We start from the raw sequence: 21,268 nt of genomic DNA on the forward strand, positions 1-21,268 counted from the left end.
CTGGATAGCGGTCAATGTTCTTTGTCGTAATGCCCTAAGTAAATCTCATATTAGTCATCATGATATGTATGTGCATTCTTATGCCCTCTCTATTTGTCAATTGCCCAACTGTAATTTGTTCACCCAACATGCTATTTATCTTATTGGAGAGACACCACTAGTGAACTGTGGACCCCGGTCCATTCTTTTACATCTGAAATACAATCTACTGCAATCACTCTGTTGTTCTTTGTAAACAAACATCATTCTCCACACCATACGTTTAATCCTTTGTTTACAGCAAGCCGGTGAGATTGACAACCTCACTGTTAAGTTGGGGCAAAGTATTTTGATTGTGTTGTACAGGTTCCACGTTGGCGCCGGAATCCCTGGTGTTGCGCCGCACTACACTCCTTCACCAACAACCTTCGCGTGGCCTTCATCTCGTATTGGTTCGATAACCTTGGTTTCTTACTGAGGGAAAACTTGCTGCTGTTTGGATCACACCTTCCTCTTGGGGTTCCCAACGGACGTGTGCTTTACCGTCACAAGCACTAGCCACATCATGCAACAAATGTTAATATGACAAAAATGTGAAGGCTAAATATTGGAATCATTATCATTGCAAACATGATTAATAACTTAAATGCATAAATATGACAAAGATAGGAGGAACAAATCTCGGCACTCATAACCAACAAATTATCCATACTTAGATATTACAACTTCATTGAACTCAAAAACCAACTTAAAACCATCTCGACATAAAGTTGATTCGCTGACGAGATTTTTATTGATAGAGAGAACATGTTGCACATTCTTCGGTTGTATAGTCTTCCACGGAGTGAACCTCAAATTTACCGTACCAACCCTGTGAACAGAAGCATATGAGTCGTTTTCCACCAGCACATGAAGAAGTCCTTTCGACTTGATAATAAAAAAACATGAAAAATATTAGAACATACATGTGTATTGGCTCCCATGTCAATCCACTATTCAGGAGAACGACATACCGAAAGCATGCATATGATTTGAGAATATCTTAATTGATCTCTAGCAATCTTTGATTCTTTTAAAGTAGCACATTTGAATCATAAGGTGTTAGAGAAAACTTGCAGTCGCTATACTCAAAATGATTTATTATCCTTTTCACAGAGTGAGACTAAAGCAGTCTAATTCTATCGTTATCATCCTTCAACAGCTTGATTTTGGGCCATACTACTGCTAGTGGCCATATCGTATGGGCCTACTCGAATTGGTGCTTTGGGCCAATGCCAGCCCAGTGAAACCCAGACCACTAAACCTCACTTAAGACAAAGAACGCAGAGCTAAAAATGACAAGATTGCAAAGATGTGCATCGCTAGCACAAGCTTCCAAAAATGTAGGACGCATCTCACTGCCAAAAACACCAAAAAGGAAGGCCTGGGCAAGTCGCGATAGAAGAAAAGGACGGCAGCAGCTAAGGGAAGAGCTAGCAGCCAACCGGCCGAGAGGTATGCGTACGATTTTCTCCCATCTTCTTTGTTTCCAGACAACGATTTTCTCCCATCTATCCACAGGGAGCCGCCGTGCTGGCTGTGTGGCTTCCAACCGCCGGCACAGGAGTACAGTCCATTGGCAGACGGGCTCAATCCGCGAGTGTCGCACCTGCTTCACTCGATGCGCTGTCCCCGATTTCCACCGGACGTGGACGTTGGAGGAGATAAAGATGAGGAGAAGGTAGAGAGAAGGAGTGACTAGGGAGGAGGGAGAGAGCGGTGAACCTTGCGAGGGAGCTTCAGGATGCAGACGGAGACTGCTCCCCAGTTCTCTTCAGCTGCGATGAAGAGAACCAGTGACTGGTAAGTACCTCCACTCTGCTCCATGCTAGTATCAGTGAGCTCATCTTTTGTTTGGCGCCATGAGAGTGTGTTTACATTTTCAGATCATCGTTGTTTTTGCTGCTCTTTTCTGTCTCGTTTATTTCCACTGCCCTTAGATTAGCCCAATCCACCGGTGCCTCCTAGTTTGAGTGTTTGCCACGGTATTGTCCATCTGTAATCTATCAGCCCACTTGCCTACGTCCAGGATTACTTAGTTGTTCACGAGCTTCCTTTCTTTCTTTCAACGTAAACAATCATCATGATACGCTAGTGTTTTCAACCAAGCAAAAACGTGCAACGAAACGCCTTTCTGATGTGAAGCTGAATTTCCACATATGGATTTAGTTAGTTGTTCACGAGAGCTCGAACAAATGGTTGATGCAGGATACGTTCACAAGAATTCCCGAGCGATATTACCATCCAAGTTGGGGAGAGCACCTTCAACCTGCACAAGGTAATCAACCAACCCCAACTTCAGTTCTCACCAAGTGTTCTAGAGATGGATCGCAAGAATCAGCAAAAACCCCGAGTTCTGATGACAGTATGCGTTGTTTTTCAGCTGCCATTGGCATCTAAATGCGGCTACATAAGGAAGCAGGTGTCAGGGGCCAACGGCTCCCGGGTCACCCACCTCGAGATCGCGGGCATGCCCGGCGACGCCAAGGCGTTCGACCTCGTCATCAAGTTCTGCTACGGCGTCAACTTCGAGATCACGGCCGACAACGTCGCCATGCTGCGCTGCGCCGCCGAGCACCTGGAGATGACCGAGGAGTGCAAGCCGGGGAACCTGATCGGCAGGGCGGAGGCCTACCTGGAGGAGGTGGCGCTGGCGAGCCTCGCGGGCGCGGTCACCGCGCTCCGCAGTGCCGAGGAGCTCCTCCCGGCGTCCGACAAGGTGCGGCTCATCGGCAGGTGCATCGACGCCGTCGCGACCATGACGTGCGGCGACGGGGTTGGCGACGATGGCGGACTGAAGCCCGTGGACGAGTACTGGTGGGTCGACGAGCTGACGGCGCTGCGGATCGACACGTTTCAGAGAGTCATGATCGCCATGAAGGCCAGAGGGTTCAAGGGCATCGCCATGGGGACTATGATCATGCTCTACGCTCAGAAGTCTCTTCGAAGACTGGTCAGATCAGTCGAACACATCACCACAGTATACAGTACATTAGCACTCTTGCCAGAGCCTGACATTGCCGACATGTTTGTTTGTTCCTTGCAGGACATGAACGGTAGAGACAGGAAGAAGATGGAGCCTCGGCAGGAGCACGAGAAGCGTGTGGTCCTCGAGACGATCGTGAGCCTGCTGCCGAGGGAGAAGAACACCATGTCGGTCAGCTTCCTGTCGATGCTGCTCCGGGCGGCGATCTACCTGGACACGTCGCTAGCGTGTCGGCTCGACCTGGAGGGGCGGATGGCCGGGCAGCTCGGCCAGGCCGTGCTCGACGACCTCCTCATCCCGTCCTCCTCTCCTGAAGGCGCTGGCGCGACGGCCTTCGATGTCGACGCTGTGCAGAGGATCATGGCCGGCTACCTGGAACACGAGGGCGAGGCGACTCGGCTAGACTACAACACCGACGACGACTTCGTCTCGGCAGCATCGCCGCCCAACGACGTCGGGCCGGTCGGCAGGCTCATGGAGAGCTACCTCGCCGAGATATCCTCGGACGTGAACCTGCCGGTCGACAAGTTCACTTGTCTCGCCGAGCTCATCCCGGAGCGCGCCAGGTTCAACGAGGACGGCATGTACCGCGCCATCGACATCTACCTGAAGGTTCGTTTGATCGGATTCGATCTTGATTCATTGACTTGTTTAAGTGCTTGATCTTGATTCATATACTAGCTTAAGTGCTGAAATGTGATGGTTTCGGCAGGCGCATCCGTCGCTGAGCGAGGGGGAGAGGAAGAAGGTGTGCAGCGTGATGGACTGCCAGAAGCTGTCGCGGGAGGCGTGCGCGCACGCGGCGCAGAACGACCGACTGCCGATGCAGACGGTCGTGCAGGTGCTGTACCACGAGCAGCGGCGCCTCCGCTTGCCGCCCTCGCAGCCTCCGAGCGGCGCACCATCTTACGCCGGAGGGGAGTCGCCGGCGCTATCGTACAGGCCAACGCCGAGCTTCAACGGGCGGGACCGGAGCGCGCCGTCAAGCGAGGTGTCGCGGCTGCAGCGAGAGAACGACGAGCTCAGGATGGAGCTGCTCCAGATGAAGATGCGGCTCAGGGACCCCTCGGCGGCGCCGCCGCCGCAGCCGCCGCTTGCGGCAGCGCCTAGCGGAGGCCGGAGCTTCCCACCGTCGGGGAAGCCGCCTCTGCCGAAGAAGCCGGGCGGCGGTGGCGGGTTCATGAAGAAGCTCGGACGGCTCAACCCGTTCGTCCGTGACCCTGTGGCCGCCGGCAAGGTCCGCACGAAGCCGGCCAAGGATCGGAGGCACTCCATTTCTTGATACTCTTTACTTAAGATCAATAAGCATGTTAGTGTAGTATGGATGTAGTGTACAGTTTGTAATTTGTGCCACCATTATGTGATCGACACGTATCATGTCAAGTTCCTATTGAAGAAACTCAAGCCATTGTAAAATTTTGGACAGTATACACTGTACAGAGTTGTCTTCCACCGCAAAGCTGGCTGGTTGGATTATTACGACGCGCTCTACTAACATGGAAGCATCTGACGTGATCGCGACCATTCTCTCCCGTCTCTACCGGTGAGATTACGATAACGTTGTTCTGGCTAGCAATGCACCTCCTACATGATCTGGAATTTGGCCCTTGTACATCAATACGCCATACGGACATGAGACAACATGGTACAGTACTTAGAACAAACCAAAATGTGAACGGAAGGAGATCACGGCATCATCTATCAGAAGGTGACCAAGTTGCAGCCACCTACCATGAAGTATTAGCCGGCACCTTTAGCTCTCTCTATATGGACAACACATGACTCGTTCAGGGCAAAACTCAACCAATTTGATTCAGGACATGACATCAAGCGTTTTACAGTGCCTGGGTCAAAACAATTCTAGAGTTCCAGTGCAACACATGTTCAAGACAAGCCATTACCTATTCCCTTTTTACAGACTTGTAATACTAGTAGATACGTGTGTTTTTAGAGGCATACATCAGCTTCGGATCTTGATACTAGCTGTGCCACTCTATCCCACTTGTCACTAAACCATGATTGCGTGTGCAAAACCGTTCAGAAGTCAGGCTATATCCTCCTCCTTGTTTTCATCGAGAAGCCATTGACCAGAAGTTCAGCAGAAAGGAAGGCGTAAGAGCAAACCAGCTCATGAATGCCATCGCCGTCGCGGTCTCGAAACTCCCACAGTGGTTTTCGCCACATATGTTCAGATCATTATCGATTAAGACGGTGATGCCTGCTGACGAGCATGCTGCACCGAAGGTCAGTGCTGCCGTGATCTACCAAGAAACAACCATGGTCACTATATTAGATTTCACGCAGGCAAAAACGATGTGTACACATTTTTCCAGAACAAATCTAAAATGCAGTAAAAATGCGATTTCATTCAATTGTCATAATCTAAGCATGCTTTTTTTTTATCTCACAGCAAGATTTCTTAGTCACAAAACTAATATAGCATCGATTTTACAAAAGATACCATGGACAAGTGCACTGCACTTAGTACATTTCATATATATCTCAACACCTATCTTTGGAATCATAATAAAAAGTGGATTTGCCAAGTGAATTTCAAAAGCACTAGAAACATGAACAAAAAGATGTATATTGACCTACCCCATCTCCGATAGCAAAAAGACAAACAGCACGACGGTTCCGTAAGCAACGCTTAACAAGCAATGCATAGACATCCACGATGGCAAGTGAAAAGCTCCACAGGCATTGAAGTATGGTTGCTGCAACAAGATAGCTGCCCAAAACAGCAACCCGTCAATTTGTTATCACGTTAAATGAACAAACATTTAAGATTATAAAAAAGCCTTGAGGTTCAAGGATGTCTAATATTGAGCAGAAAACTAAAAATACAGATAAGCAGTGTTGGAACAGAAACTTGACTGCAGCAGAAAAATATCGAAGAAACTAGACACAACATAGCTTCTTTTTATAAGTTCAAAGCATGAACACTATCTGTGTTGCTTGCTGTAAGATGGGCCCAACAAAGAAGTGCTCACCCCTGTCTCTTATTATAATACTCCCTCCCGCCCAAATTAATTGGAGCGGACGGCAGTTTTGGTATTGATTTAGTTTGTCATGGCCTGCGACAATTAATTTGGGCTGGAGGGAGTATATATTTTGGATCATCCACACATCACACTGATGCAAATGTTAAATTACAGACGTGAAATAGGCATGCCCACATAATAAGAAGTTACGAAACCACAGCAGTCTACATGCTTGAAAAGGCTTAGCTAAAACTTTAAAATATTAAAAGTAACATAATGCTACACTGAAGTACATAATATGATCAATATTCCATACTGTATGATCCAACTGGTAAATTTTCATCTAAGATCCTTCAGTAGTAACTACTCCCTCCGTCCCTAAACAAGTTGCTAAATTTGTTCAGATACGGACGTATATAAATATATCTTAGTTATAGATACATCCGTATCTAGAAAACGTTAAGAAGCTTTATTTGGGACACAGGGAGTTCATAATTAAATTGAAAGATTGGGACCCTATCGTTCTATGCAAACCCAGCATAGTAGTACCAGAAACTGTTTAGTAAGGTAAAGCAATGCCACAAGCCTTCCATTAAGGGTAAAGCTACTTTGAAGTATATCTGTTAGCAGGGTTTTCAGTTCAGTCCCCAGTCTGTTGTTTCTTAGCCTCTTTTTAATTTCCTGACTTGTGTTCTCTAGCTTTGGTTTTCGGCCTATTTTAACCCTGTTTGCAATATCTATAAGGTAGATTTTGCACTGCTACTCCTCAGTCTTTGCCAGAAAGAAAATTTTGCACTCCAAGTCTCCAACTCATAAAAAAAACCCAACAGTATGGATGATACATTTGTGGTCTCGGTTTTGCTATGGTAGATAACGTCACAATTAACTCTTCTGCCCATAGAAATTTCATGAATTGTGCACAGAAATGCAGTTTAGTAAACTGAAGATAAGTAATTAACGATAGAATGTGCTTATACTTATTAGCAAGGCTCTTGCGTTCTGGCATGTATAAAAAATAATTCCAGACATCTATAAGGCCATTAAGTACATGCATATTTATGTAGGTGGGCAAACTAAATCAAGTAAAACTAGTATTGTCACAAAGAGACAGGATAATATTCTTTTTGACAATTATGAATTATTGTTCAGTCAGTGTGTACTGAATATCTCAGCGGCACAATCCCCTGGCACAGACTACTAGTGAGCTAGAATAGGAAGGGAATGATGATGGCAGATAGATAGATAGATATCCTCTTTTGCACAGGGCAGTAGCGCGCTACAAACAAGCAGGTGCATTTCACAGCCCTGGTCTTCTCATCAGTGAGGCAATCAATTGCATTCAAGATGGAGAAAGTTGCCCAAAAAGGATGAGAAACAAAGAGTAACGAGCTTGCTACCCAGTCGCCTAGCGTTAGTTCAGTTTCAGGCGAGGCAGGGTTGACCCCAGCCCGCAGGGTTTCCAGAATTTGCATTGCAAACAGCACTCATCAGAAGCTATGGGAGCCTACTGCCGAATTGAGCTAAGTTCCAGCACAGGACTTGCACAGGGGAGCGGTGCCTAGCGTTAACTGCCCCAACAACAACAGCGAGGTCCCCAGCTCCAAAAGCGCGCGCGCACGCGCGGGCGGGCGGGCCAAGCAGATCGGAACGCGATTCCTTTCTTGAACAAGGTAGAGATGTAAAGGATCGACGCTGTTTAAGGCCTATAGTTTGGTAGGGGGGGTAGTACTCGGAATACGATCGAGGGGCTAGGTAGGGTGGTTACCAGAAGGCGGTGACGGAGGGGAAGTCGTTGGTGGAAGCCATGACGGCGAGCGCGACGGCGGCGAAGGCGAACTGCGCGACGCGGAGGCCGAGGCCCCCCGCGGTGCCGGGCATCCCCGGCAGGTCCTTCATGAGCACGCCCGTGGGCTGCCCCACCGGATCCGTCGGCGGCGGCGCCTCCACCGGGTGCACCGCCGGCCTGCTCGCGAACATCGCCGACGGAACGGGCTCGGCTCCCTCGCCTCCTCGTCCCTCGCCGGCGCGGGATCGGTGGGTGGGGCGGACGGCGGAGGGTTTCTTGGGTGCTGGGGGAGTGGATTCGGGTGGAGTCAGGGAGGGAGAAGGGGAGCGAGCGGGCCACAAGCGTCGGGCTCGATCGGGGAAAGGGAGGGAGGTGGTTCTGCTTTGCTTTTTTGGCCGGGGCGAAAAAGAGACGGCAGTCTTGTGGAGTGCTGGGCAGCTGCAGCCCCCGACGGCGTCTCCCCTTCCCGTGTCTTGGAGGGAAATGGGACCCCAGCGTGCTGACTTTGCTACTTTGCTTGCTTGGCCTTTTTTTCTTTTACTAATCTGAATGCGAAACTAATCTCTCCTGCCAAACTGTTTCGAAACCTATCCTAAGACCATCTCTAACACCCGTAAAAAGGCCGAAACCGAAAATTAACCGTCAGTTTACGGGTTGGGCTGAAAAATGGAGCCGATCAGTTACCGTAAACAAGGCAAAATCGAAATTTTTTTTGAGCTGAGACCGAAAATCCAAATCGTCCTGTATTTGTAGGGCCGCTCGAGCGAACCGAGCGGTTGATCCATATCTAGCGTAGGTCGACCCGCACCCCGTCCGCGGTTCCTCGCTCAGCTCCAGGTGCCGCCGTCGCGCCGTCTGAATCGAGTATGAGCTCGGGCGACGAGTTCGTCGATGTCGATCTGTCCGATTCATCGAGCTCGGACGATTCCGGCCTCGACGAGCTGCTCCAGGACGACGAGGTGGAGGCCACCATCCTCCTTCTCTCCGTCAAGGAGCTGGAGGACCGCACGAGGCTGCTGAATCGGAGGCGCGGGTCAGTGCTTGGCCGGAACCACATCCACCGGAATCGCCTCCTCGGCCACGAGCAGCTGATGGAGCACTACTTCGCCGAGGTACCTACCTATCGCCGCATCTACTCCATAGGAGGTATCGCATACGTCGTAGTTTGTTCGTCAAAATCGTCAAGGCCTGCGAAGCCAATTCAAATTACCTCAAGCAACGTAGAAATGCCGCCGGCGTGATGGGTTTCAGCCCGTTTCAAAAAATCTCGGCTGCCATGAGGGTGATTGCGTATGGCATCCCTACACCGACAAGTATCTTCGAATTGGTGAAGACTACCACGGAGTCGGTGCGTAGGTTTGCTCCTATGATTATCAAGTTGTTTGGCCCAACCTATCTCCGAGCTCCCAATGAGGATGACACGAAAAGATTGATGGACATCAATGAGAAAAGAGGTTGGCCTCGCATGCTTGGTAGTCTTGATTGTATTTATTGGACATGGAAGAATTGTCCCAAGGCATGGCATGGACAGTACTGTGGCAAGAGCAAAGATGCTACCATTGTACTTGAGACCGTTGCATCACAAGATTTGTGGATTTGGCATTGTTTTTTTGGTTTGCCGCGAACACTCAATGACATCAACGTGCTGCAAAGATCCCCTTTATTTGCGAAATTAGCAAATGGGGAAGCACCCACTAGCAACAAAAACAAGGTCATGAACAATGAGTATACAATGGGATATTACCTAGCCGATGACATCTATCCGAATTGAGCAACTTGTGTTAAGTCTGTGAAGGATCCCCGAGACAGAATAAAAGATGAATTTGCCAAAGCTCAAGAAGCAGCTCGCAAGGATATTGAGAGAGCTTTCGGAGTTTTACAAACAAGGTTTGCCATTATTCATGGCCCAGCCCGGTTTTGGGACAAAAAAAATCCTTGTGAACATAATGACATGTTGTGTGATTGTTCACAACATGATCACCGAGGATTAAAGAGAGTTAAGCTTGCCCTGCTTCTATGACAACGTTGGCACCCAAGTGGAACCCCAACGCAATCCGAATTGCATTGAAGCATTCCTTGAAATGCATCGGCAGATTGAGAATGCCAGTACCCATGCCCAACTCGTTTATGATTTGAAAATGCACCACTGGCAACGACATGGCCGTCGCCTTTGATCCTACCATTCCATTCCTTTATGTGTGACATGTATCATTGTTGAGACATTTGTTCATTTGTTCAATTTTCGAGAATTGTTGTAATTTGGTTGATTTGTTTATTTGTTCAATTTTCCCAAATTTGTTGTAATAATTTGGTACAAATATTTGTTTATGTGTTGTAATAATTTGGATAATTATTTGATTAATTATGATCGATTGTTGTATACCTTGCATATGAATTCTATGAAAAACTCTGTCTTTACGGTTTGGAAGCCGCTGGCGTAGAACAGAGCCCGTAAACAAAAACTGTAAAACAAAATATTCTATTTTACCGTTTTGGTTTACGGGCTCTGTTCTGCGCCAGCGATTTTTTGATCCGTAAACACGAGTTCGATGAACTGAACTCCGGGTTTTCAGTTTGCGTGTTTACGTGCTCTGCTAGAGATGCTCTTAGGCATTTCATCGAGCACCTCTTGTGCATAAGAAGAGAGAGCAAATCAAACACACCTCTCTTGTGCTAAGAAGTGGAAAAAGCTAAGTGTGACTTACACTTGGGCAGGGTAGATCGAAACTAGAGGGTGGCGTCGCCCCGCGCCGGTCGAACCGGGACCACTGCTCCCCACTGGTAAACCGGGACTAAAGCTCCCAGGAGCTTTGGACGAAAGCCCTATTTTCTACAAGTGAGACAGAGGTATCAGCCAAGTTGCATGCAGTATTACGAGAGCATATCTAGTGATATCCCCGACCCGGACATTTGGGATCCGACTACGCGCGAGGTCGAAATCTCTTACGTTAATGATTGCTATGTGATTAGCACCTAATATTGCGTCGAATTAATACACATGACTAGCACCTAAGGCTGCTCATAGTGGAGATTAACTAGTCTAGTAGTAACATATGTTATGTTATTAGTCTAAGTTACTAACTCCATAGTGTGTAGTAACTTAGATGTGGTTTCATGCAATGTGTCATTAATTATGTTGTACACTCATATTGTTTTGGGATGTGTGATGTTATGGTAACATAGCTAGTTAACACCTCACTCTTTTTTTCTTTTATTATCATGTCATGTCACCAAAATGTCTTGAGACGTATGATGTTACCACCTATGTTACCCCCACTATGAGCAGTTTAATACGTATTAGCACCTAATATTGCGTCGAATTGCTATGTGAGTAGTTGGATAGATATAGTGTTTTGATTGCAAATTCAGTACAGGGCCTAGCGAATTCAATGCGTTCCATTTAATGCAAGCAGCGATTAGCAGCCTTGCATATACTAAACCTTGATTATCATGGATAGTTATGGGCTGGTTCACACACATAATCATAGAACTAATTGAGGATGTACTCCCGGTGCAATTATTGACCATATTTGTCTCACGTTACTACTGAATTTAATGAATCGTTGGCTGGCAGTGGCAGTAGCATAATTAATTCTGGCGGGTGGATGAGCGTGTCAGACCTCTTAGCTTCTTGTCTATAGCTTCTTGTCTATGATAATACTCTCTTCATTAGTCTACATTCTAGTCCTAGAATTTATTCATAAATACTCTACATTCTAGCTTTTGATCAACAACAACACTGAAAACGAAGTGGTTTTGCTCTCTTTATTAGATGTTGTAATTTTCAATGTAGCTTGGATTAGTTGTTCACATATCTAAGTAGTACTAATAAATGCATACTAGTTTGTTTTATTTTTTTAAATGTAGACTAAATCAGAATGAAGAAGTATCTTTATAGTGGATGATATTAGACTAGTCACAATGGAAAGTATCATACACTAGTATCATGCACATGATACTAGTTTATGATACTAACCCCACAATGCATAGTATCATAAGATAGTATCATAGTATCATCATATTTAATATTTTGTAGAATCTCAATGCAAATTGGTGTACATGATGTGTTTGCCATTAAGTTTTCTAGTTTTACATGCTATGATACGGTATCATATTATAATACCACTCTCATCTCTCACCTCATTAATTGATGCGCCACATCATATTTTTGCCAACATGGCATGCATGATACTACTTATGATACACTCATTGTGGCTAGTCTTATAGAGTAGTATCATAATCTTCTAAATTTATTGTTACGTAGAATCTCAATACAAATCTGTGTATAAGATATATATTTAACATTAACTTTTCTCGTAATATGCGCTATTATACAGTGTGTACAAGATTTGTTTGGCATTAATTTTTCTAGCTATACAGTGCAATACATTAGTACTTCCTAACCTCCAATCATTGCACGGGCATGATTTCATCCTCGCCCGTTGCCGGGTTCCGTTGAGCATTTCCGGTGATATCCCATGTTATATAACGTTATGATACCACTTTTTAAAATTTAAATTGTAAGTGTAAAAAAAATTCTAAATAAATTTGTACGTCTTCATGAGAAGTGTGTTTAAATTTTCTTTAACTAGAAGAACCAAATTTAAAATACCACAGAAAAAAAAGATCCAACACGAATACAATCATGTTGCTACCACGAAACAAGCTTTAACTTTGATTAAGAATTTGTTAAACTAGAAGATGATTATTGGTAGAAACTTGGTATCACTAGGAAATGTTTTTCGATAAGTAACAATATCAACTTTGTGTGACACAATACAGATATGGTTGCTTAAATGTTTGGTCAAACCAACCTTGAAAACATCTCGTGTGGCTTATTTATTGGAAGTACTAAACATATGTACAGTTGCTACGCAGTTTCCGTAGATCTAGTGCAGACACTCTCCTTCAGCTCGCCCCTTGCTTTCCACAGTCTCATCAGTCATCACTCCATTACAGCTGAGAAGAATGCTGAAACCGAGCGTAGACGAGCCACTGCTCGTTGCCACCGGACCCGAGAAGGGCAATGAGAGTGCCACGGCAGCGGAGGCGAAGCGCCTGTTGCGGCTAGCGGGGCCGCTGGTGACGAGCAACGTCCTCCAGTTCGCGCTACAGTTGGTGTCCGTGATGTTCGTCGGCCATCTCGGCGAGCTTCCACTCGCCGGCGCATCGCTTGCCACCTCCCTCGCAAACGTCACTGGCTTCAGCTTGTTCGTGAGCATCTGTACATTTCATTACTGCTAGCCTACAAGCACAAGTATTTGGCAAGTTTATATTCATTATTTGCATGATCAAATCGAGCTGCAGGTTGGCATGGCGAGCGCGCTGGACACGCTGTGCGGGCAGGCGTTCGGCTCGCGGCAGTACCACCTCCTGGGCATCTACAAGCAGCGGGCAATGCTGGTGTTCACGCTGGTCTGCGTCCCCGTCGTTGCCATCTGGGCCAACACCACCCGGATCCTCATCTTCCTCGGCCAGGACCGGTCCATCGCCGCCGAGGCCGGCACCTACGCGCGGTGGCTCATCCCGTCCCTCGTTCCATACGTACCTCTCGTGTGCCACATCCGGTTCTTGCAAACGCAGAGCATCGTCGTGCCGGTGATGGCCAGCTCCGCCGTCACGGTACTGGCCCACGTTCTCGTGTGCTGGGCACTCGTGCACAAGGCTGGCATGGGGAGCAAAGGCGCGGCGCTGAGCGGCGCCATCTCCTACTCCTCTAATCTGGCCATGTTGACCCTGTACACGAGACTGTCGGGAGCTTGTAAGAGGACGTGGACTGGGTTCTCCATGGAGGCATTCAAGGAGCTGCGCCAGTTCGGGGCGCTCGCCTTCCCCTCCGCGACGATGGTTTGGTGAGACGAATCAAACTTGTTTCTCAGCTAGTCTTCTTGCTCGTCACCACACGCATATACCATCTCTTGAACTAATCTATGTAAAATTACTTGCACACATGTGCAGCTTGCAGTGGTGGTCGTTTGAGATACTTGTGCTGCTCTCTGGTCTTCTGCCTAATCCTATGCTTGAAACCTCAGTATTGTCGATATGGTAATGAAGATAACCTTTCCTTTTTTGCATGTACACCATTGGCCCTCCATCCTAAAAAAAAACGTCGCAGATTTGTCTATTTTTTAGCAAAGTTTTAATTAACCCGGCTATAGACTTTCGAGAGGTCTCGGGCTACAACTAAGGTCTTTAAAGGCTAAAACGGAAATAGCCTAGCCCGGCTATGACAATTTAGCTCCAGTTTAGTCTTGTAGCTAGCCAATAACTTCATGCTTAGCTAGCTCAAAAAATTTGGTCCCAAAATTTTCCGACGGCCCAATTTCTAGCCAATTTTTTTGTCCCATAACTAGTTTCTACATGCTTTTGTAGTTTTGGTGGTCATGTAATATTTGACATAACTATATCCTAACTTGCAGCTACTTAATGATGTAAATATGGATGTAACTATATCCTGGTTATTCATATCTCTTATGTGATCATGTTAATACGTAATGCACATGGAAATATGGATGTAACTATATACACAAATATTGCTGTCAAAATTTTGATTTATTCATTATTTAGCAAAACTGCTATATGGCTTTAGTTGCGCTATAGCCCGACTATAACTTTCGTAGCTTCTGAGATTGCTGACGCTATAGGTTATAACCTGCTGTTTTAAACTTTGAATTTTAGATGTATCTGAACATAATTTAGTGTATAGATAAATTTAAATTTTGACAAATCTCCAACATCCATTTTTGCGATAGAGGGTGTGTACTATAATTCAACCTTGTCCTTGTTTCTAAGCTATGCATTATTGAGTTCTGCAGTCTTAATACCGATGCTCTCATGTTCATGGTGCCATCTGGTCTCTACGCAGCCATAAGGTACCGTCAGATTCACAAACACAATGTGAGATGCTTTCTCCATCGATATGCTCACTGGTATTTTCCTGCATAAATAAATAGCACACGCGTTTCCAATGAACTTGGTGCCGGTAAGCCTCAGGCAGCAAAGCTAGCAACCAGAATAGTCATATGCATGGCCTTGTCTGAAGGATTAGTGATCTCCATTACAATGATTCTGCTACGTGAATTCTGGGGTTATTTGTACATCAATGAGGAGGAAGTTGTCACATACATCGGCCGGATGATGCCGGTTCTCGCGATATCCTTCTTCATAGATGGAATGCATACTTCGCTTTCAGGTACTTATGAGCATAACTAAAGTACCGTGTGTTTCAAAACTAGAGAATAATCTTAAACATGATGACATGAGCATTATCTGTACTTTTCCAGGTGTGCTAACTGGATGTGGTAAGCAGAAGATCGGCGCACGTGTCAATCTTGCCGCGTACTACTTGGCAGGCATCCCCTTGGCAGTGTTATTTGCGTTCTTCCTGCATCTGAATGGAATGGTATGTAGGATACTAGCATGTTTAATCAAGTACCACTCTAGCATCTCATTTCAATGACAACATGAATATGTCTGAAAGACCTGACTTGTTATGATTTCACTAGGGGCTTTGGCTCGGCATCTTTTGTGGCAGCCTAACAAAGCTTATGTTTCTTATGGGGATCGTACTTTCAATAAACTGGGAAGAAGAAGTAAGAACTTGCAATTCGTATATCACCAGATATTATCCACTGTATAGCGATATCTGATGGGTTTTCTTATTTTCTATTTTGGTTTAGGCAATCAAGGCACAAGACATGGTGTTAAGATCTTCTCTTCTAGTTGCATGAAGAAAATATCATGCAGCAAAATCCCAATTGGTGATGCCATCAAACATGGAAGCAACTGGTAATTGATTTATACGTAGAGAGAAAATGTAAACATTGTTACCTAAGATTATCAAGTAATAATCATGCTCCCTATTTTTGTGGTTGCACCGGGATCCTGAACTTGACCTCCTAGTTTCCGCATGTGGGAAAAAGGTAACCAGTATGTTGGATATTTTCGATACATTTGCAAGCACTATTTATTTTAATCTGTATATTTATAGTGTATTTCTAGGACTCAGTCTACTGACTTAGTGCTCAGTAGAATAATGGCAATGCCTTTTTTAAGTTGTTTCTTTAACTTTTTTGTTATTTATAATCTAAATGCTTTTCCAAAAACACACAAGTTAATTTCTCTCCCTCTCATAATCGGAAAAATAAAATTATGCAACAAAAAAAGTCGGTGTTCCACTCGGTGCACAACCAAAAAGATTTCGTAGTTGCAACCTCGCTTGCAACGGGAAAATCTCAGTTGCAACCACACTTGCAAGTAGGAAAAATCTTAGTTGCAACTACTCTTGGAACCGGAAAAAAATCTCACTTGCAGCCATGCAACTGGAAATATCTAAGTTGCAACTGGAGAACATCTCGGTTGCAATCCCTCTTGCAACTGCAAAAAATCTCGGTTTCAACCACACTTGAAACTAGAGAAAATCTCGGTTGCAACCACACTTGCAACTGTAAAAAATATCAGTTGCAAAAAAGCTCAGTTCTAAGGGCATGTACAATGCGGTGACGCCATCCTTCACTTAGAGCTGCCACGTATGATATTAGCTGAGTTGGAGGAGAGAGAATAGAGAAAGAGAAGGTTGTCTTCCCTTAGCTAAGGGATGATCCCTTATAAAATAAGAGAAGACCATTTGCTCCATTGTACCACATGTCTTCTCTTAGCAACCTAATTTCCTACCAAATTTAATTGATTCCTATTAATTGCAAGGGGTAGGACTAAGAGACGATGCATTGTACATGTTATAGTTATTATTTTATCTACATGACGTGGAGGACTAAGAGAAGACGTGCCTTCTCTACCATTGTACATGCGCTAACTAGAAAAATACTAGTTGCAACTCCACTTGCAACTAAAAAAAATCAGTTGCAACCACACTTGCATTTGAAAAAATAATCTTAGTTGCAACTCCATTTGCAGCAACAAAAAGTTTCACTGCTCTACGTCGCAACAAACTTCTATAGTTAGTTATGCACAAAATGAAAAGAAACGAAAAAGCAAAAACATAGAAAAAAAAGATATATGGCCTGGAGGCATGAGTAATCAGGACGTACCATGGAAGTCGCAGGATGGACACTTACCTAAGGCATTTCCATTTCTACGTTTGCCTCTTATTTCACTGGGCTGGCCACAAGGAAAACGAAGGCCGAATTCCACACTAATGTGGAGAAGGCGACGAAGGCTGCACATAAGGGGACGATGAAGTGGGTCCCTTTCATGCCCAGCTTTGTCTAAAGAAGATTTGCGCACTTACTCCCTTTGTCCTCTAATAAGAGGACATCTAGCTCTAAAATTTGTCTACAAAAGAGTATACTTCTATCTTCCCAATGCATTTTAATTGTTTCTCTCTCATCGCACGGAAATCAAACCCAATAATATTAAACACATATTTTTCTTGTTTTCTACATGCACTTAGCTTATTAGAGGTGAAAGAATTAAAGAGGGAAGATGCATGTTCTCAATGTATTTTTCTACATGCACTTAGTATCAAGTAAAAAACCCGCTAATCTCTTTCAACTCATTACAAATGTTGGCGATGATCTCGTATGTTTCTCTTTTTAACCTGTCATACATCAGGGATTTTACCGGAGTGATTCTATCATGAGTGGTCCAACGGCAGACCATCGCGCAGGGATCACGAGCACGGTGCCCGGGTTTGGCAAGCACGGCCCAGACCGCCATTGTTGGTTTTTTTACATGGAACACGACATTCCATTAAACCATATGCAGAGCTAGGTCGATAGCCACAAACACATGTACATCATCTGGCCACAGCAGGCATGTACCATGCTCACTCGATGCACTGAGCGCCGCCATGGCATGCGCTACTTTATTACAAACACGATCACTATAGCTAAAGGAAATAGAAGTAAAATCCAGCCTTGCAAACATCTTAGCATCCCGTACAAGAACACCGATCTGGGATCGATCATAGTCTGTATTATTCAGAGCATTCATGAGCACCTAGTAGTCAGACTCAATCATGATTCTTGTCATGCCCCAGTTCATTGATGCAGCTAGTGCCTGGAGACATGCCTCTGCATCAGTATGGATGACACTTTGTGGAAACAGCAGTTGTCCCGCCCCAGATCCTACAACGGTCCCTGCAACATATCTTATGACAAAGCCCTAGCCGTCGTTGCGAGGATTTTCCATGAAGGATCCGTCAATATTCACGTTCAGCTCATTTTCTGTTGGTGGAATCCATCTTGCTGCAGTCGGTGTCTAACTTTTTGTTTCATGTTTCTTCAGATAAAAATGAGATAACTCAAGTGCCCATCTCCTGGACTGGAAAGCCACTTCCTGTACTGATCGGATCCCATCCCCAACATTCTTTTTGTTTCTAGTTGTCCACCATTGCCACAACAATGCAATGATCAATAAGCGTTTTTGCTCTTCAACCTGGAAAATATCCATGAGCATGTCCTTAGCATTCAGACATAAGCATAACTTCTCCCTCTCCTCCTCTAGGTTCAGCATCCGCCATAGCAGCTTAACTTGCTTGCAATGTAAAAATATATGCCCTCCATCTTCATCCAGTCGATTACACATCGGGCATATGGTATCTATCTCCATTCCTCTCCTCTTGAAGTTGTTCTTCCACGGCAAACTATTATGGGAAAGGCGCCACATAAATTGTAGTGTTTTAGGTGCACACGCTTGCGACCACATTAGTTTCCAATCGAACTCCCTCTTTGACTTTACCATTCCAAAGCTAGACGCACCATCAGGCAAAGGCCTGTTTTTCTTTGCTAGCAATTTTTATGCAGAGCGCACTGATAGTGCTTCTATTCTTGTAGACAGTGTTGGGCCTCCAAGAGCAGAGGTTTGTAGAACAGCATCAAGTTTCCCTTAAGTGGATCACCCAAGGTTTATCGAACTCAGAGAGGAAGAGGTCAAAGATATCCCTCTCAAGTAACCCTGCAATCACGATACAAGAAGTCTCTTGTGTCCCCAACACACCTAATACACTTGTCAGATGTATAGGTGCACTAGTTCGGCGAAGAGATAGTGAAATACAAGTAGTATGGATGTGTATGAGTGGTAATAGCAATCTGAATAAAATATGGCAGCGAGTAAACATGCAACAGAACAGTAAATAAATGGAGATTCGATGTTTGGAAACAAGGCCTAGGGATCATACTTTCACTAGTGGACACTCTCAACATTGATCACATAACTGAATAAACAAATATTACTTTCTCTACACTCTCTTGTTGGATGAAAAACACCATTCATTGTGTAGGGCTACAAGAGCACCTCAATGCCGGAGTTAACAAGCTCCACAACACACTATGAAAGGGGGAATAGATCGCATCAATACTATCATAGTAATAGTTAACTCCATAATCTACAAGAGATTACAATCATAACCTACGCCAAGAACTACATGATGCACACACTGTCACCATTACATCATGAAGGAGGAATAGAGTACTTTAATAACATCACCAGAGTAACACATAGATGAATAGTGATACAAAAGCTCATATGAATCTCAATCATGTAAGGCAGCTCATGAGATCATTGTATTGAAGTACATAGGAGAGAGATTAACCACATAGCTACCGGTACAACCCTTAGCCTCGGGGGAGAACTACTCCCTCCTCATGGGAGACAGCAGCGGTGATGAAGATGGCGGTGGTGTCGATGGAGATGCCTTCCGAGGGCACTTCCCCGTCCCGGCAGCGTGCCGGAACAGAGACTCCTGTCCCCCAGATCTTGGCTTCGCGATGGCGGCGGTCTCGTACCGTGGCTTTTTCATATCGAAGATTTAGGTCAGGGGCTTCTTATAGGCGAAGAGTCGGAGTTGGAGGGCTGACGAGGCCGCCAGACAATAGGGGGGCGCCCCCCCCTTGGGCCACGCCGGCCACATGTGTGGGCCCCCCAGGGCTCCCCTCTGGTGCCTCTCCGGTGTTCTGGAAGCTTCGTGCAATTATAAGATGCTGGGCGTTGATTTCGTCCAATTCCGAGAATATTTCCTTACTAGGATTTCTGAAACCAAAAACAGCAGAAAACAGGAACTGGCACTTCGGCATCTCGTCAATAGGTTAGTTCCGGAAAATGCATAAATATGACATAAAGTGTGAACAAAACATGTAGGTATTGTCATAAAACTAGCATGGAACATAAGAAATTATAGATACGTTTGAGACGTATCAAGATCCCCAAGCTTAGTTCCTACTCGCCCTCGAGTAGGTAAACGATAACAATGATAATTTCTTAAGTGACATGCTACCAACATGATCTTGATCAATACTATTGTAAAACATATGAGATGAATGAAGTGATTCAAAGCAATGGTAAAGACAATGAGTAAACAACTGAACCATATAACAAAGACTTTTCATGAATAGTACTTTCAAGACAAGCATCAATAAGTCTTGCATAAGAGTTAACTCATGAAGCAATAGATTCAAAGTATAAGGCATTGAAGCAACACAAAGGATGATTAAGTTTCAGCAATTGCTTTCAACTTGTAACATGTATATCTCATGGATAGTTGTCAACATAAAGCAATATAACAAGTGCAATAGGTAAACATGTAAGAATCAACGCACACAGTTGACACAAGTGTTTGCTTCTAAGATAGAAAGAAGTAGGTAAACTGACTCAACATAAAGTAGAAGAATGGCCCTTCGCAGAGGGAAGCAGGGATTAAATCATGTGCTAGAGCTTTTTAAGTTTTAAAATCATATAGAGAGCATAAAAGTAAAGTTTTGAGAGGTGTTTGTTGTTGTCAACGAATGGTAGCGGGTACTCTAACTACCTTATCAACCAGACTTTCAAGAGCGGTCCCATGAAGGACGTTATCTCTACCAGCAAGGTAGATCATCCCTCTTCTCTTTTGTTTACACATGTACTTTAGTTTCATTATTTATGGATGACACTCCTCCCAACCTTTTGCTTACACAAGCTATGGCTAACCGAATCCTCGGGTGCCTTCCAACATTCACATACCATGAAGGAGTGTCTATTTGCAAAATTAAGTTGCTTACTGATAGATCAGGGCAAAGCATGTGAAGAGAATTATTAATGCAAGTTGTAATTAATTGGGGCTGGGAACCCCATTCACTACAAGAAAAGTTGCCATGGCCGACGAAGTTGAAGTCGCGCCGTGGTTGCTGGTGTACCATGGCCGACGATTTTTTGTCCCTCCGTGGTGCATGTCAAAACTTTTTTTTTCTCGTTTTTGAGGCCACCTAGCCCGACAAAAGCGGCCAAAACGTCGCGTATGGTGGCCCGGGACGTGGTGCATCTCGAAATCTCGGGTTCGCCGGCCGAGTCAACGCAAATCCGCACCGCCGAGGGATGTAGGGCCCAGATGGCAGCCTCTCTGGCATTGTTTTTTTTCTAGATCGCGCCATCTCGTTCAACGTTCTCCGATCGAGCCGTTTACGATGCAGGATCATGGGTCCCGCATGTCATCCTCTATGAACCAAAATTCTTTCTATTCTTGGATTTTTTTTGACCCCCTGATTTCTGGCTACTTCCTTTTTC

General features: G+C 45.0%; 3 protein-coding genes across 3 annotated transcripts; 2 read left to right on the plus strand and 1 right to left on the minus strand.

Annotated features, from left to right (window-relative positions):
• The first annotated feature begins 1,520 nt into the window (after positions 1 to 1,520).
• Positions 1,521 to 4,483, plus strand: LOC127296597 (BTB/POZ domain-containing protein SR1IP1). The gene is made up of 5 exons (XM_051326758.2): positions 1,521 to 1,821; positions 2,227 to 2,296; positions 2,402 to 2,971; positions 3,065 to 3,616; positions 3,717 to 4,483. The coding sequence occupies exons 1-5, from the start codon at positions 1,763 to 1,765 to the stop codon at positions 4,284 to 4,286; spliced, it is 1,821 nt and encodes a 606-aa protein (XP_051182718.1). The 5' UTR covers positions 1,521 to 1,762; the 3' UTR covers positions 4,287 to 4,483.
• A 307-nt stretch (positions 4,484 to 4,790) lies between these two features.
• On the minus strand, positions 4,791 to 8,187 carry LOC127296598 (CASP-like protein 5A1). The gene is made up of 3 exons (XM_051326759.2): positions 7,754 to 8,187; positions 5,603 to 5,735; positions 4,791 to 5,265 (listed from the first exon to the last, which is right to left on the minus strand). The coding sequence occupies exons 1-3, from the start codon at positions 7,963 to 7,965 to the stop codon at positions 5,074 to 5,076; spliced, it is 537 nt and encodes a 178-aa protein (XP_051182719.1). The 5' UTR covers positions 7,966 to 8,187; the 3' UTR covers positions 4,791 to 5,073.
• A 4,475-nt stretch (positions 8,188 to 12,662) lies between these two features.
• LOC127296599 (protein DETOXIFICATION 16-like) lies at positions 12,663 to 15,755 on the plus strand. Its single transcript, XM_051326760.2, has 8 exons — positions 12,663 to 12,988; positions 13,082 to 13,626; positions 13,733 to 13,819; positions 14,590 to 14,646; positions 14,728 to 14,966; positions 15,058 to 15,176; positions 15,280 to 15,366; positions 15,454 to 15,755. The coding sequence occupies exons 1-8, from the start codon at positions 12,743 to 12,745 to the stop codon at positions 15,502 to 15,504; spliced, it is 1,431 nt and encodes a 476-aa protein (XP_051182720.1). The 5' UTR covers positions 12,663 to 12,742; the 3' UTR covers positions 15,505 to 15,755.
• Positions 15,756 to 21,268: the final 5,513 nt, after the last annotated feature.

The sequence above is a fragment of the Lolium perenne genome, chromosome 4 (genome assembly GCF_019359855.2).
Source record: "Lolium perenne isolate Kyuss_39 chromosome 4, Kyuss_2.0, whole genome shotgun sequence".
In the NCBI taxonomy this organism is placed as follows: Eukaryota; Viridiplantae; Streptophyta; class Magnoliopsida; order Poales; family Poaceae; genus Lolium; species Lolium perenne.

Excerpts from the sequence above, each read along its gene's own strand:
- LOC127296597 (XM_051326758.2), top strand. The coding sequence starts at position 1,763 with ATGCAGACGGAGACTGCTCCCCAGTTCTCTTCAGCTGCGATGAAGAGA. Across the intron at positions 1,822-2,226 it reads ATGAAGAGAACCAGTGACTG|GATACGTTCACAAGAATTCC; the intron begins GTAAGTACCTCC and ends TGGTTGATGCAG. Across the intron at positions 3,617-3,716 it reads CCATCGACATCTACCTGAAG|GCGCATCCGTCGCTGAGCGA; the intron begins GTTCGTTTGATC and ends TGGTTTCGGCAG.
- LOC127296598 (XM_051326759.2), bottom strand. The coding sequence starts at position 7,965 with ATGTTCGCGAGCAGGCCGGCGGTGCACCCGGTGGAGGCGCCGCCGCCG. Across the intron at positions 5,736-7,753 it reads CCCTCCGTCACCGCCTTCTG|CTATCTTGTTGCAGCAACCA; the intron begins GTAACCACCCTA and ends TGTTTTGGGCAG. Across the intron at positions 5,266-5,602 it reads TTTTTGCTATCGGAGATGGG|ATCACGGCAGCACTGACCTT; the intron begins GTAGGTCAATAT and ends GTTTCTTGGTAG.
- LOC127296599 (XM_051326760.2), top strand. The coding sequence starts at position 12,743 with ATGCTGAAACCGAGCGTAGACGAGCCACTGCTCGTTGCCACCGGACCC. Across the intron at positions 12,989-13,081 it reads TCACTGGCTTCAGCTTGTTC|GTTGGCATGGCGAGCGCGCT; the intron begins GTGAGCATCTGT and ends ATCGAGCTGCAG. Across the intron at positions 15,367-15,453 it reads CAATAAACTGGGAAGAAGAA|GCAATCAAGGCACAAGACAT; the intron begins GTAAGAACTTGC and ends ATTTTGGTTTAG.